The sequence below is a fragment of the Lasioglossum baleicum genome, unplaced genomic scaffold (assembly GCF_051020765.1).
Source record: "Lasioglossum baleicum unplaced genomic scaffold, iyLasBale1 scaffold1899, whole genome shotgun sequence".
NCBI lineage: Eukaryota > Metazoa > Arthropoda > Insecta > Hymenoptera > Halictidae > Lasioglossum > Lasioglossum baleicum.
The window spans coordinates 163-12539 of NW_027470958.1; the positions used below are offsets into that span (position 1 = coordinate 163).

Sequence of the window (12377 nt, forward strand, 5' to 3'; positions counted from 1 at the left end):
TATCCGAACCAAGGATACACGAAGGCGGTTTCCCATTGAAATTTCTCAACAATAGACGCCGTCCACGTAAAATGGCCGCTTCACGAGCGGAGCCCCGCGGAATTCGCGTTCGATTAACGATCCAGAGGGAGAACGTGGTTTAATCGTTTTAAGAATCGTACCCGACAAAACGATGAAAAGATGGAAGAGAAAAAAAAAAAAAAAAAAAAAAAAAACTAAAAAAATAAAAGTATAAGAAAGAAACAAAAAACACAAACAACTTTTGTGCAGCTTACGGAAAGGTGTTCCTGGTGCGTAAGAGAACGGGCACAGACGCCGGCCGCCTCTACGCCATGAAAGTCCTGAAGAAAGCGTCCATCGTGCAAAGAAAGAAGACGACCGAGCACACGAAGACGGAGAGACAAGTTCTGGAGGCCGTTCGGGGACAGTCCTTTTTTAGTTACGCTGCATTACGCCTTTCAAACGGACGCCAAGCTGCATCTGATTTTAGGTGAAATCTCGAGATGATTGTCCCATCCGATCCGAGGAACGAACACATTCATATTTTTTTTCCGATCAGATCGTTCTTTGGGTCTGGTTGCTGCTTCAACCTGGCTTCTCAATCCGCATATTACGAAACAAGACATTTGTACCTCCGCAATTCTTTTTTTTTATTTCCCTTGCTGTTTCAATTTTTCTTTACTTCGGCTGAGTGCAGGATTCTTTTGTATAATTAATTTACGAGTTGTGTAATTTTAAGATACACGGAATTTTGCAATATTCGAAGTTTGGTATTAATATATTAAATAAAAGATTTTACGCCGCGTATAAACAGCAGCAGACGGTGAAAAACTGTAGTTTCAGCGAGAAAAGAAGAAAAAAAAAAAAAATGGGAATTAGCGACGTCGAGATATTTACCGCGAAGTGGATAGAAAACACGCGATTTTATTGAACCAATTAACAAATCTTCTTGGCGCGTTATACCAAACAGCGGAATCTCGACAAATTTTCCACTGTGTCTCTGGCTGCATCTAAATTTCAGTCTCGTTTTCTCTCCGTGCGCGGCTGTATCGCGATTTTTTTGGTGAAAATCCGAGACGAGGGAAACGTATGGTCAAGGCGGTTTTCAAAACACGATGCAATCGTGACATCATCCTCGAGTCGCCCGTGCAACGTTGTGCAATGTTTCTCCCTCGTAGAAGCGTGCAATCATTCCGCGATTTCGTTTCTTCCTCAATTATTTCTCCGCAGAAGCTATATCGCAATATGCGAATTATTTTTTCCTTTCGGTAATAGCGCGAGTCGGCTACCGTTTCAAAGCATTAAACACCATTTTTCGGTATTATCTAACGAATCTAACGAAAATCGGCAAGCTCCTGCTCGTAATTATACTTTTAATACACTATTCGCGATTTCGAAACTAAAAATTCGCGATACCGAAACTAAAAATTTCCGATTCCTTGTAAAATTTTCGAAATTAAGGTTTGTTCTATTCCAAATTACCCCAATTTATTAATTTATTTTTACACATTACGCAAATAAAAATATTTGCGCGATTCTTTATTGCTTATATATTATTCTGGTCTCCGAATCAGGAGAATTTGTAACCTTATAATAATTCTTTCGAGTGGACAATGAGAGCGTATTCTGTTTCGAGTAAAAAGGTTGTCAGAAGCGAACGATCGGTGCTTATTAAAATATCCAAAAATACTCGAGATCTTTCCCATTCTGCAAAGAGCACAATTGAATCCGAAATCCTGCACAGCCGCTTTATCGATGAATATTTCATACCTTTCAGCCAAATATCTCGCTGACGAGTTTACCAGAGACGGTAAACAGAGGGGAATAAAGTATCGTCATACCGGTTCTAGAAACAATTACTCTATTTCCCTTTTTTCCTTCCTTTTCTCATACCTTTCTGTTTCTTTCAAACGGCTATCACGGGATGGCGTGAACGATTCGCGAGATAGTAAGAGAGAGAGAGAGAGAGAGAGAGGTCTCTCTCGCGTCGAGATCCTCGGATCTCTTTATCCCGAGGGACACCGCTCGGAGTTTAACCCTGTATTTCGCATTTTTTGCAGATTATGTCAGCGGAGGCGAGCTGTTCACGCATCTGTATCAACGGGAACACTTCACCGAGGACGAAGTGCGAATCTATATCGGCGAAGTTATTTTGGCACTGGAGCATCTACACAAAGTAAATGTCCTTCCCCTGCGCGGTTTTCGAGTATAATCCGAAGACCCTGTTGATTCGAAAATTCACACGCGAAACGTTTTCGCCTTTGATCGGTTGCTCGGATGAAATTTTTAAAATGGTACCTCTTGGAAACGAGCAGGTAAAATCGCGAAAGAATCGAACGGCGAGTGTGGTGTCAGCGAAATATCGAATGTAGATAAAAGTAACGATGCAAGGAGTACAATTAATAGCAGAGGTTCAGGTTTGATCGAGTATTATTATGGAATAATGACCGAAAATTACTGCAGGTAGATTATGTCATTAAATTCAAGCGTGCTTTCTTCGTTAAATATTTGTCATTTCGATCTGTTCGAATACTTTTGCAACCGACTGTATGAGACCTGTAATTTTAGGAAGTTGAATGGACTACAACCTATAGTTTGCCATCTTTGTACCGCGTACTAGCTTAGACCTGAAAGCTCTCTTTTTGATAGTTTACAAGGCATTGCATAAATCGTCGTTGTTATCGCGTTATTCCCGGACTGTAGAACCTTGGCCTTGAAACCGTACGTTTAGGTATACACAAAGGCAAAGCGAGTCCTTTCTAACGAAGTTCAGCCTACACTCGAGTTAATTAAACTTAGATTTATAGTAATCCAGTCGCCAGAGTGTGCTTGAAAATTCATTACCGTGGGCTCGAAGCTAATTGCAAAAAATGAAGCAATTAGATACCCCTTTTCCCGTGGCCGCCTAATTGAGCCTTGGCTATCTAAGCCTACATCTGTCCATTTTCTACTTTCTACCCCTGTTATCCTGTTCGCAAACGATTCAATCTCGACGGTTGCTCGGTAAATCGGGGAAAAGGGGGAGGGGATATAATTTTCGGCGCTGCTAATGCTACACGCGCTCGGTTCGCGAATATTGCCGGTTTGCCGGATAAATTATTCAAATATTTCCGCTCTTATCTGGCATGCTAAATCGGCGAAACACACAATGTTGCATTTTCTGTTGCAGCTGGGTATAATTTACAGGGACATTAAGCTAGAGAACATTCTGTTGGACAAAGAGGGTCATATCGTGTTAACAGATTTCGGGCTGAGCAAAGAGTTCCTGCCGCACGAAAGGGACAGCAACGCCCCGTGCTTACTCCTTTTGCGGAACTATCGAGTACATAGGCACCGGAAGTGGTACGAGGGGGCTCAGCGGGACACGATATTGTGAGTCAGGATGAATTTACGTCACGATTTGTTCCCTTCGTTCCTGGAACTTCGTTATCGCCGCCCGTACTCCCTGCTTGTCAGATACATTTTTATCGATTCGTTATTCCTTCCTCCGCGGTTCCTCGAAAGGAATCGCTACTTTCCTCTCTCCGTTTCTGTATCGAAACGGGAAAAACAGGGGAAAAAACGCGAGCGAGGAATATCTGGACGAAATTGGAGTCCGAGGAAGCGAGAAAATGCTGGAAATTCTCACTGGAAAGCGTCCGTTCGTGGTCTTACCCTTATTCTCTAATCGATGTTAACCTTTGCGGTGTGAAAATTACAAAGTATACCAATAGCATAAATAAAACTGACATTCGATCAAATTTGTCTCGAATTTGGATCAATGCAAATTCCAAGTAAAGAATTCGAAAGCGTTAAAGACTGCTAATAAGAAAATTGAAATGTAATTCGGACCGCGAAGGGTTAATCCACGGAAAACGGTTTTCCCGCTGAGAGCGAAACAATTATAGCAGAGTTGGGTGGAAGCATGACCTCATCGAACCTTGGTATTTCACCGTTTTGCAATTTAACGATCGCTATCGGGAGTTGTGGAAGTTCGGTAGAGGCTCGAACGAACCTCCATCCGAAGTCCAATCCGTCCGGCGCGCGTAACGCGTTCGGTCAACAACGAGGTTCCAGGAATAATCTATCTGCATAATTTTCGATGCTAAATATTTAACGAGGGCCGATTTGCAGGCGGTGGACTGGTGGAGCGTGGGCGTGCCTCACGTACGAGCTGCTGTCCGGCGCTTCGCCTTTTACGGTCGAGGGCGAGAAGAACACGCAACAGGACATCTCGCGTCGGATACTGAAGACGGACCCGCCGATTCCGAATCACCTCAGTCCGATCGTCCGGGACTTCATCCTGCGTCTGCTCGTCAAGGACCCGCGGCAGCGTCTCGGCGGCGGTCCGGGGGACGCGAAGGAGCTGAAGGAGCACCCTTTCTTCAAGAAGGCGCCGTCGCCGTTCAGCTGGGACGCCCTGAGAGACGCGAGATACCGCCGCCGTTCGTGCCGCGCATCACCCACGAGCTGGACACCAGCAACTTCTCGGACGAGTTCACGAAGATGATCGCAGCCGACAGCCCGGCAGTGGTCCCTCCCCAACCATGACAAGATATTCCGAGGTTACTCGTACGTCGCGCCGTCTATACTGTTCGGGGGACAACGTGGTGAGCAAGGACATCTTCAAGGAGGCGACGAAGGCGAACACCGAGCCTCAGAGGACCCTCGGCGTCGGACGTCCCTGGCGGCCAGGTTCGAAGAGTCCACGTTCTTCCAGGCTTACGAGTTGGACCCTCGAGAAGAGGCCTTAGGCGACGGCAGCTTCTCGGTGTGCCGCAAGTGCAGGCACAGGAAAACGTTGGAGGAGTTCGCGGTGAAGATCGTGAGCCGCAGGATCGACTGCGGGAGAGAGGCCAGCCTGCTGAGGACCTGTCAGGGCCACCCGAACGTGGTGAAGCTGATCGAGGTGCACCAGGACAGAGCGCACACGTACTTGGTAATGGAGCTGTTGTCCGGGGGAGAGCTGTTGAGGAGGCCGAGGCCCTTCAACGAGCAGCAGGCTAGCAGGATAATGCGACAGCTCGCGTCGCGTCGGTGCGTTTCATGCACACCCGAGGCGTGGTCCATCGGGATCTAAAGCCGGAGAACATAGTGTTCGCCCACGAGGGCGAGGACTCGCCGGTGAAGATCGTGGACTTCGGTTTCGCGAGGATAAAGCGCGGCTGCGAGCCTCTGCACACGCCCTGTTTTCACTCTTCCTTACGCGGCGCCGGAGGTGGTCGCCAGGCAAGGCTACGATCAGAGCTGCGACCTCTGGAGCCTCGGCGCCATCTTGTACTCCGTGCTGTCCGGCAAGCCTCCGTTCAGGGACAGGCTCGCCGGACCTGGCCACCAGGATCAGGGCAGGGTGAGATCGATTTCGACAGCGAGTCCTGGAGCCAACGTTGTCCAACTTCGCGAAACAAGTGGCGAAAGGCTTGTTGACCGTAGACCCGAGCAAAAGACTGACAGCCAGCGGCTTTGGCGAATCATCCTTGGCTGAACGAGTCTAGCTCGTTCGACGTGACCTCTTCGTTCGACATGACCACTTCCTCGTCGGACGTGGGTCACGCAGGACACCGCGAACGCTGGTGCTAGAGAAGCCAGAGGGCTTCCGGTTTGCGCGAGGTGGACGGAGCCAGACTTGCACAGCGCAGGAAGCTGCACAAGCGTTCCACTTCCAGCTCCGTGTCGTCCTCCGCGTCCACCACTTCTTCCAGTCCCTCTGTACAACTCCTCCGACCTCCTAGCGCAGCGACAAACCTCGCAACCTCTGCGTCACCTGCGCAGCCGAGCGCGTTCGGACTTCGGCGAGGACAAGGTGAACGAGTACCTCAGCTCGCTGTCCTCGTCCTCCGACTCGAACTCGCCGAGGATCATGCAGCAGGAGCCATCGAAGAAGCGACGCAAACGCGACGAGGACGAAGAGACGAAGTCGAAGAGGCATAAAAGGCACGTGGAAATGCAGCGAGATGTACAAGAACAGGATCGGCCCGGTGACCAGGTCCAGGAAGAGGAAACTCGAGGGAGCAAACGTGTGAACGGGGACGGTCTGGCGGTGATAGAGCCATGCGAGACCAGCCACGTGGACTTCAGGGAGATCCACCGGAAACAGAAGGCAGGGGAAACGGCCCAAGAGGCTCGCTACCATTACCGTGGAGTAGACGAAGCTCACACAGCACCTTCTCCTATCTCTCCTATGTATATGTATGCATTTCACGTGATGTTGTAACGTTGGCTGCCTTCGAAGCTCGACCGATTCGGGCGACACACATTGCGTCATTCCTATTTCCGGGACTTCGCTCGGGGACCGTTCTAAGTTTTCCGCCAGCCGCGATAGTTGGAACTATCTTTTTTCCTTTTTTTTTTTTTTTGTTTTTTTTCGAGTTCGTTGTCTGTGACACATTACCTAGCGGTTTAGGTAACGTTGATTGGGGTATAGAACTTATGCGAACTGTATAAAGCAATATGACGGAGGGAAATTATTTTACGAGGAGTTCGGCGTTTTGGTAGTAGCCGAACTCTCCGTTTCGTTGGATTTTACGCCACGAAAGGGAGCTCGAGAGCATAGGATAAGTTTGGAATGTATCTCGAGTACGTTTAAGAAGCTCCGGCAAACTCGTGTCCCCGAACGACATTGTTCCTTATCGCAATCTTTAAATTATTGTAGATACGTTTAATTTTATGCCATGCTTAGGGTTACGTATCATCGAACGGAGCTGCGGAAAATAGTATTTTAAGTAGAAAATAACGAATACGTGTTCCTCGTTTTCCTTCTCTCTTTTTTTTTTAAAGAGCCATCGTAAACTCGCGAGACCTAAACTAAAAGAATCTACCAGACGTTCTCGGATCACGACTGTTGTCTATCCTGTTAGGGAAGCTTCGAAACCAAACGTATAGACCTTTATTATTAACTATTTTATAATAGCCTTTGTATCGTCGTTTATTTTGTATTAGATTTTCCAATGGTTATTCGTTTTCTATCGCGAATACTATATCTGACAGCTCTCTCCGCGTCGATATTGTGTATATAAATAAATTCTCAGAATGAGTTAAAAGCGTTCTCGTCGCAGGGGAACGTCGACTTGGTCGATTTGTACAGAAAAACAAAACACGATTCTCCCTCGAAAACGCGACGGAAGATCGACGGAACGATCCCACGCGATCGCTTCCCTCCGATTCGTTTTCTTTCTTCGCGTTGTCTGTGATCAACCGTGTAAAAACGAAAGCAAAGAGGTATGTAATGAAAATGCAAAAAAAAAAAAAAAAAGAAAAAAAGAAGGCGAGTCGTCGAAGCGCACGATCGTTTCGTCGAGTCGTCGTCGATTTGCTCCGCGATCCTCGCTCCGACCCCCTGATCTTTCTTAAAAACAAAGCACGGGGGAAAAAGAGAAAAGCAGACGAAGGGGGAAAGCGTGGAGAGAGAGAAAGAGAGAGAGAGAGAGAGAAAGAACAAACGACTTTGTGAAAAAAAAGAAAAAGAAAAAAAAAAAATAAATTTCGAATCGTGAAAATCACGCATAGAAAAATGTGCCTCAGAAAGACGATTTATAAGGCGTGTGCGAGTGTGGTGTTTACGCGTTTCGAACGATGGAGTAACGAATTTGGGAAAATGAAAAAGAAAAAAAAATGAAACTCGATTCATTCGGAATAACGTAATTAAATCGGTGGAAGCGGGAAAAATGTTTAAATGGGGCCCGTGTGTACCCCCCATCATCCCCCCCCCCCCCATAAAAAAATTATCGTATCGAGAGGAGAGTAAACGTATTGTGGTGTACACGTCGATTATTATTATTAATTATAAACATATTATATATATATACATATATATATGAAAGCAAAAGTATACACAGACTCTGATCGAAACGGTTCTGTTCACACGAGCATATGGTTCTGTTCACACGAGCATATATTATATCGGATACACGCTATTCTTATACATTGATTTTTAGTCCTGAATCTTTATAAGAAAAATATTATATATAAGGAGGAAAAAAATTTTATATATATATATATTATATATATATAAATATACTTATACATGCGGTGGACACACAAAATCATATACACGTGTACATTCTATATATAGGATGTTAGAGGATAGAGTCGATCAAGGTCATCGAGTATTGTAATGATAATGTATCGCACGTGTTTCCTTGCGATTCCTTCGTTTCGTGTAAATACGTTCTGATAACGTATTAATTTCTTTTCTTCTCCCTTTTTTTTTTTTTTTTTCTTTTCTTGCGAACAATGAAACAATCGTAAGCGTGCTAATTGTATTAACTAACGGAGCATCGAAATGTTTGTAGAGAGATAAGCGAGTTGAGAAAAGTTGCACTTCGTTTGAGAGAGAGAATGAGAGACATTGAAAGAAGTAAGATCGCGTTGAGATTTATTTTCGTAGAGACTTCGATACGGTTTTATTTAGCTCTTCGCTGCCTCGCAGAACAATTCAATTACGAATTCTAAAAGTTAAAATAATTACCGCTACACCATCTTTTATGTTTAATGTAATAATCTAATAATTATGTATCTTTTTGTTTCGGTTTGCTTCGCAGCGACGAGTTAAAATACGTGCCGTTAAGACAGGAAAGAAAGTTAGCTCTTCAATGCGTGATAGTTTATTAGATTTCAGTGTTTTTATTATCCAACGATTAATTATGCGATGATTCGTGGATATGTTCGAGTACTTGTTCAAATTTAATCATGAAACTTAAGCAGACGATTCAGCGTGAAAAATCGAATCGAAAATGTGGAATGAAATTTTTGCGTACGAATCGCCGTTTTCGGAAAAATCCAGTTAGAAAGTACTTGGGGGCTATACCTAGTTTAACGACCAATGTTTTATTGAAAGTTCGTATATTCGTTGTTCAATTATACCTTTAAAAATTTGTAAAACACGAAGAATGGAAAATTGGAAAGGAATATGTAAAATTCGGACGCGAACGTATTTTGAAAAGTAATTTACTCAAAAACGGAGCCTCTTACGTGAAAATCTTCCTCTACGTTTTTTATTCGTTTTGTTAGATAGAACCAGGTGGTACGAATTTTCGACGTTATTCATTTATAATTTTATTTTTTATACTAAGATTCGTTACAGAGTCTCGCAAATTCTTCCAAAACCGTTACATCTTCCATTGCAAAAGCAACGAGTAACATCTTGAAGCAACCTTCCATCCGTTGAATTTTCGATTATTTCGGAAAACGAACAGATCCACGAGTCGCGATGTATCGAATTAGCGTTTAAGCCGAAGGCAATGGGAAAGGCGGGTGTCGACTGCTGTGAAAAAAAAGTGTGACATTAAAAAGAAAGAAAAAAAGAAAAAAAAAATAGCGGGAGAAACGAAAGGTGACGAAGAAGGGACGGCGAAGACTGAAATGGTTGTACACGGACTCAGGGAACAGAGAGACGCAACCGAGGAAAAAAATTCTCTAAAAAAAAAATCGATTACGGAGAGAATGAGAGCGTTCCACGTGAAAGGAAACGCGTGCTTCTACCAAAGACGACCGAAGCAAAATTGCTCTGCAAAGACCAAAAAAAAAAAAACGTCAAAAAGCCGAAAAAAAAGTCACAAAAAGAGAAGTAAAAATACAAAGAAAAAAGAAACTTAACCTTGTCGAGATATCGTAAGGCGTGTAATTGCTGAATCGTGTGTGATTTCGGGCGTAACAGTTAATCATATAACGAAGAAGACAAAAAAAGAAAAAAAAAAGATAATGAAAGAAAGAGATATTTAAATGAGAAAGGAACAGATATATAAAGAATTATATATTATATATATTTAATATAAGACTATATTAGAAGATCATATTTCTTTAATAAGAGGATATTTCTATTTAGGGATCGTACGAGTCATTATTGAATCTTTAATAAGTTGGAATCAGTTGGACCGTGCCCAGGAGGAACTGATTTTTTCTAGATACATATATCACTGTTACGTTATTAAAAATAATTAACAAAGAAGAAGGGGACGAACAAGAAGAACAAGATCCTTTGGAAAATATGTATATTTATACAGGGCGTCGTAAGAGTCTAGTGCATTCTTTTGATAATTCGAAATCGATCGAATCATCCATATCAATATGGCCGCGTTCGTTATGTTTACATTGATGTTTGTTGCAAAGATAGTATAGTGTTTCTGTTTGGTCCGAACTGAAAAGTTTGGCTGCTGTCTCTAGCGGAGTTTCGTTTTCTTTTCTTATTACGTATTATGGTTTCCCGTGAATGAAAGACCGAATAATTCTTCGGCCGCATGTGTTCGTACTGTCTGTTGTCTTGGTTAGGATTTTTCATTGTCAACGGATAAATAAAATTGTGCGATAGACTTTTGAGACATCCTATATGCATATATTATATATAGTTATATACGGATTCAAGCTTGTACCATACGATAAAGAGTGCTGTTCTGTTGCTATAAGTACGTAAGAGAGACGAGATACCTTTGTTACTACTGGTTGTTAAATATATCATAACATAATATTTATTTACATAACGAATTTTTTACTCGCTTCGTACATAACCCCAGTTTCTAGGATCGAGGTATTTTCGACGTATATTTTGATTCTTTCATTTTTTCTAATTCTTAATTTTTTGTTTTCATTGCCGTTTTTTTGTTTGAAATATCAAATTATTGGGAAGTTTTTAATATGTTTTCAATTGTATTAAATTCCATTTTGAAATACTATTTTTTTTTCCTTCTTCGGATTGCATTTAATTAGTTTTGTCGTATAGTTTGTAAATGAATTAACAAGAAATGCATGTTCCTTTTTTATGTATTTAATTAATTAAAATTTGCGTTTACAGAAAAAAAACTATTACTCGATCCTGCCAGGATTCGAACCTGGAATCTTCTGATCCGTAGTCAGACGCGTTATCCGTTGCGCCACAGGACCACTATACCACTTAAGCATAGTGTTTAAAACATAAACATCTATTTATAAAAATAATACATTTTCCTTTCTTCGTGTCCTCTTCATTAGATTTTAATTATGTTGCAACAAACAAAATCGTATTTAAAATAAAATAATAAACATAAATTTGTGAAATTGTTACACGAGTATTAATAATAGTTATTTTTAATATTACTTCTAGTTTTTAGTTGTAAATTTTAATAAATATATTAAAAGAAGAAACAAGACAAGAGTCGAGTAATTATAGAAGAATGGAAATCATAATCTGTCAGTTGTAATAAAAGCAATAATTGCTCTTGTATAACATAGTTATAAAAAATTTGTTTATTTTTGAATTTGAAAATTAAATTTAAATACAGGCTGTACATTATCAATATCAGTTGTATTTTCGGTAGAATTCAAAGGAGGGATTATATGTTTTGCATCTTGCATTTTTTTTGTAGATGCAGCAGCAGCTTTCTTGACAAATATATACTTTTTGTTCTGACTGGGTGGAGATATAAATTTGACAGAAGATGCAGTTTTGCCAAGCTTCTGCTCATCTAAAGCCATTTTCTCTCTATAATTTCCTAATGTATTACGCATTATTTGCCTTTTCTTTATCAGAGGTGCAGTATTGTTTTTCAGAATATTTATATTTTTATTCAAATCATGCACTTGTTTGTCAGGAAGTTTCCCAGTAGCTAAACATATTTCTAAGTGTTGAATACACCAGCATAATTCTAATTCAAACTGATCTTCAGCTTCTTGGCTCAAACCACTAGTAGTTTGTGGAGTAGTATGTGCTAAATTTGCTGCTTTTGGTAATTCTGAACTTCTTTTGTTTCCTAGTGGCAGTTTTGCATTCTGGAATTTTCATTTATTATAAATTAAACATTGTTACCATTGTTAGTTATAATATAATGCAGGTTAGAATTGACGAGTCACATGTTCACTTTTTAAATATATTATAAAAAAAAGGAAGAGATGTATATATACCGCTTTAGGTTTCGGAGGCATTTTTAATATAATTAAAAATGAATCAGTTCAACTATTTTTCCTATTCTTCGTGTAACTTTGATTGTTTATAATTCCTGCCAGTGTTGACATGTTTGGCCATTGGTAGATACGTTATAGATACTAAAGTAAGCAGCTGTCCTTTTATGCTTCATTAAGTTGTCACCAGATGGCCAAGCATTCGTTTAATGGAGCGAAATTTAATTTCCGTATAATTCTCGTTATTCTTGAGAACATTCAATTTATTTAATTTTAATACATATTTTATACAATGATACATAATATATTCCAAAAATATTTTGTTTATTTAAGAAATAAATTTCAAAATACAAAAATGTATCAAGATGACAAAATAAATTGCGTTAGATAAATGCAAATCGGTATTAGCGAGTTAAAGTTCAAGTAAATATTATCTAATTACAATAACAAATTTAAATAACGCTAAAATCATTTGTCAGAAGTATATTTATTTTATTTCGATCATAATACTAATGTTTTAAATAAAGTAG

At 41.0% G+C, this 12377-nt stretch overlaps 2 protein-coding genes and 1 non-coding gene across 3 annotated transcripts; 1 reads left to right on the top strand and 2 right to left on the bottom strand.

The window, feature by feature from the left end:
* Positions 1 to 270: 270 nt before the first annotated feature.
* Positions 271 to 6125, top strand: LOC143221101 (ribosomal protein S6 kinase alpha-4-like; the record flags this gene model as incomplete). The annotated part of the gene is given in 24 exon segments (XM_076446629.1): positions 271 to 422; positions 424 to 490; positions 2061 to 2176; positions 3170 to 3292; positions 3294 to 3329; positions 3331 to 3372; positions 4114 to 4140; positions 4142 to 4397; positions 4400 to 4518; positions 4520 to 4576; positions 4578 to 4643; positions 4646 to 5011; positions 5014 to 5169; positions 5171 to 5287; positions 5289 to 5327; positions 5329 to 5364; positions 5367 to 5441; positions 5443 to 5527; positions 5560 to 5579; positions 5581 to 5763; positions 5765 to 5913; positions 5915 to 5987; positions 5990 to 6082; positions 6084 to 6125. Coding segments are annotated over 24 exon segments (2495 nt in total), but the record flags the coding sequence as incomplete, so codon positions are not given.
* Positions 6126 to 10781: 4656 nt separating this feature from the next.
* On the bottom strand, positions 10782 to 10854 carry Trnar-acg (transfer RNA arginine (anticodon ACG)). The gene has a single exon. It is a non-coding gene; the product is annotated as a tRNA-Arg (tRNA).
* A 342-nt stretch (positions 10855 to 11196) lies between these two features.
* On the bottom strand, positions 11197 to 11871 carry LOC143221102 (UPF0488 protein CG14286-like). Its single transcript, XM_076446630.1, has 2 exons — positions 11851 to 11871; positions 11197 to 11718 (listed from the first exon to the last, which is right to left on the bottom strand). The coding sequence occupies exons 1-2, from the start codon at positions 11869 to 11871 to the stop codon at positions 11197 to 11199; spliced, it is 543 nt and encodes a 180-aa protein (XP_076302745.1).
* Positions 11872 to 12377: the final 506 nt, after the last annotated feature.

What these genes read in the sequence shown, in the direction of transcription:
- LOC143221102 (XM_076446630.1), bottom strand. Translation starts at nt 11,871, where the DNA reads ATGCCTCCGAAACCTAAAGCG. An exon ending in TGCCTCCGAAACCTAAAGCG is followed by an intron (nt 11,719 to 11,850) that starts GTATATATACAT and finishes TGAAAATTCCAG; the next exon opens with AATGCAAAACTGCCACTAGG.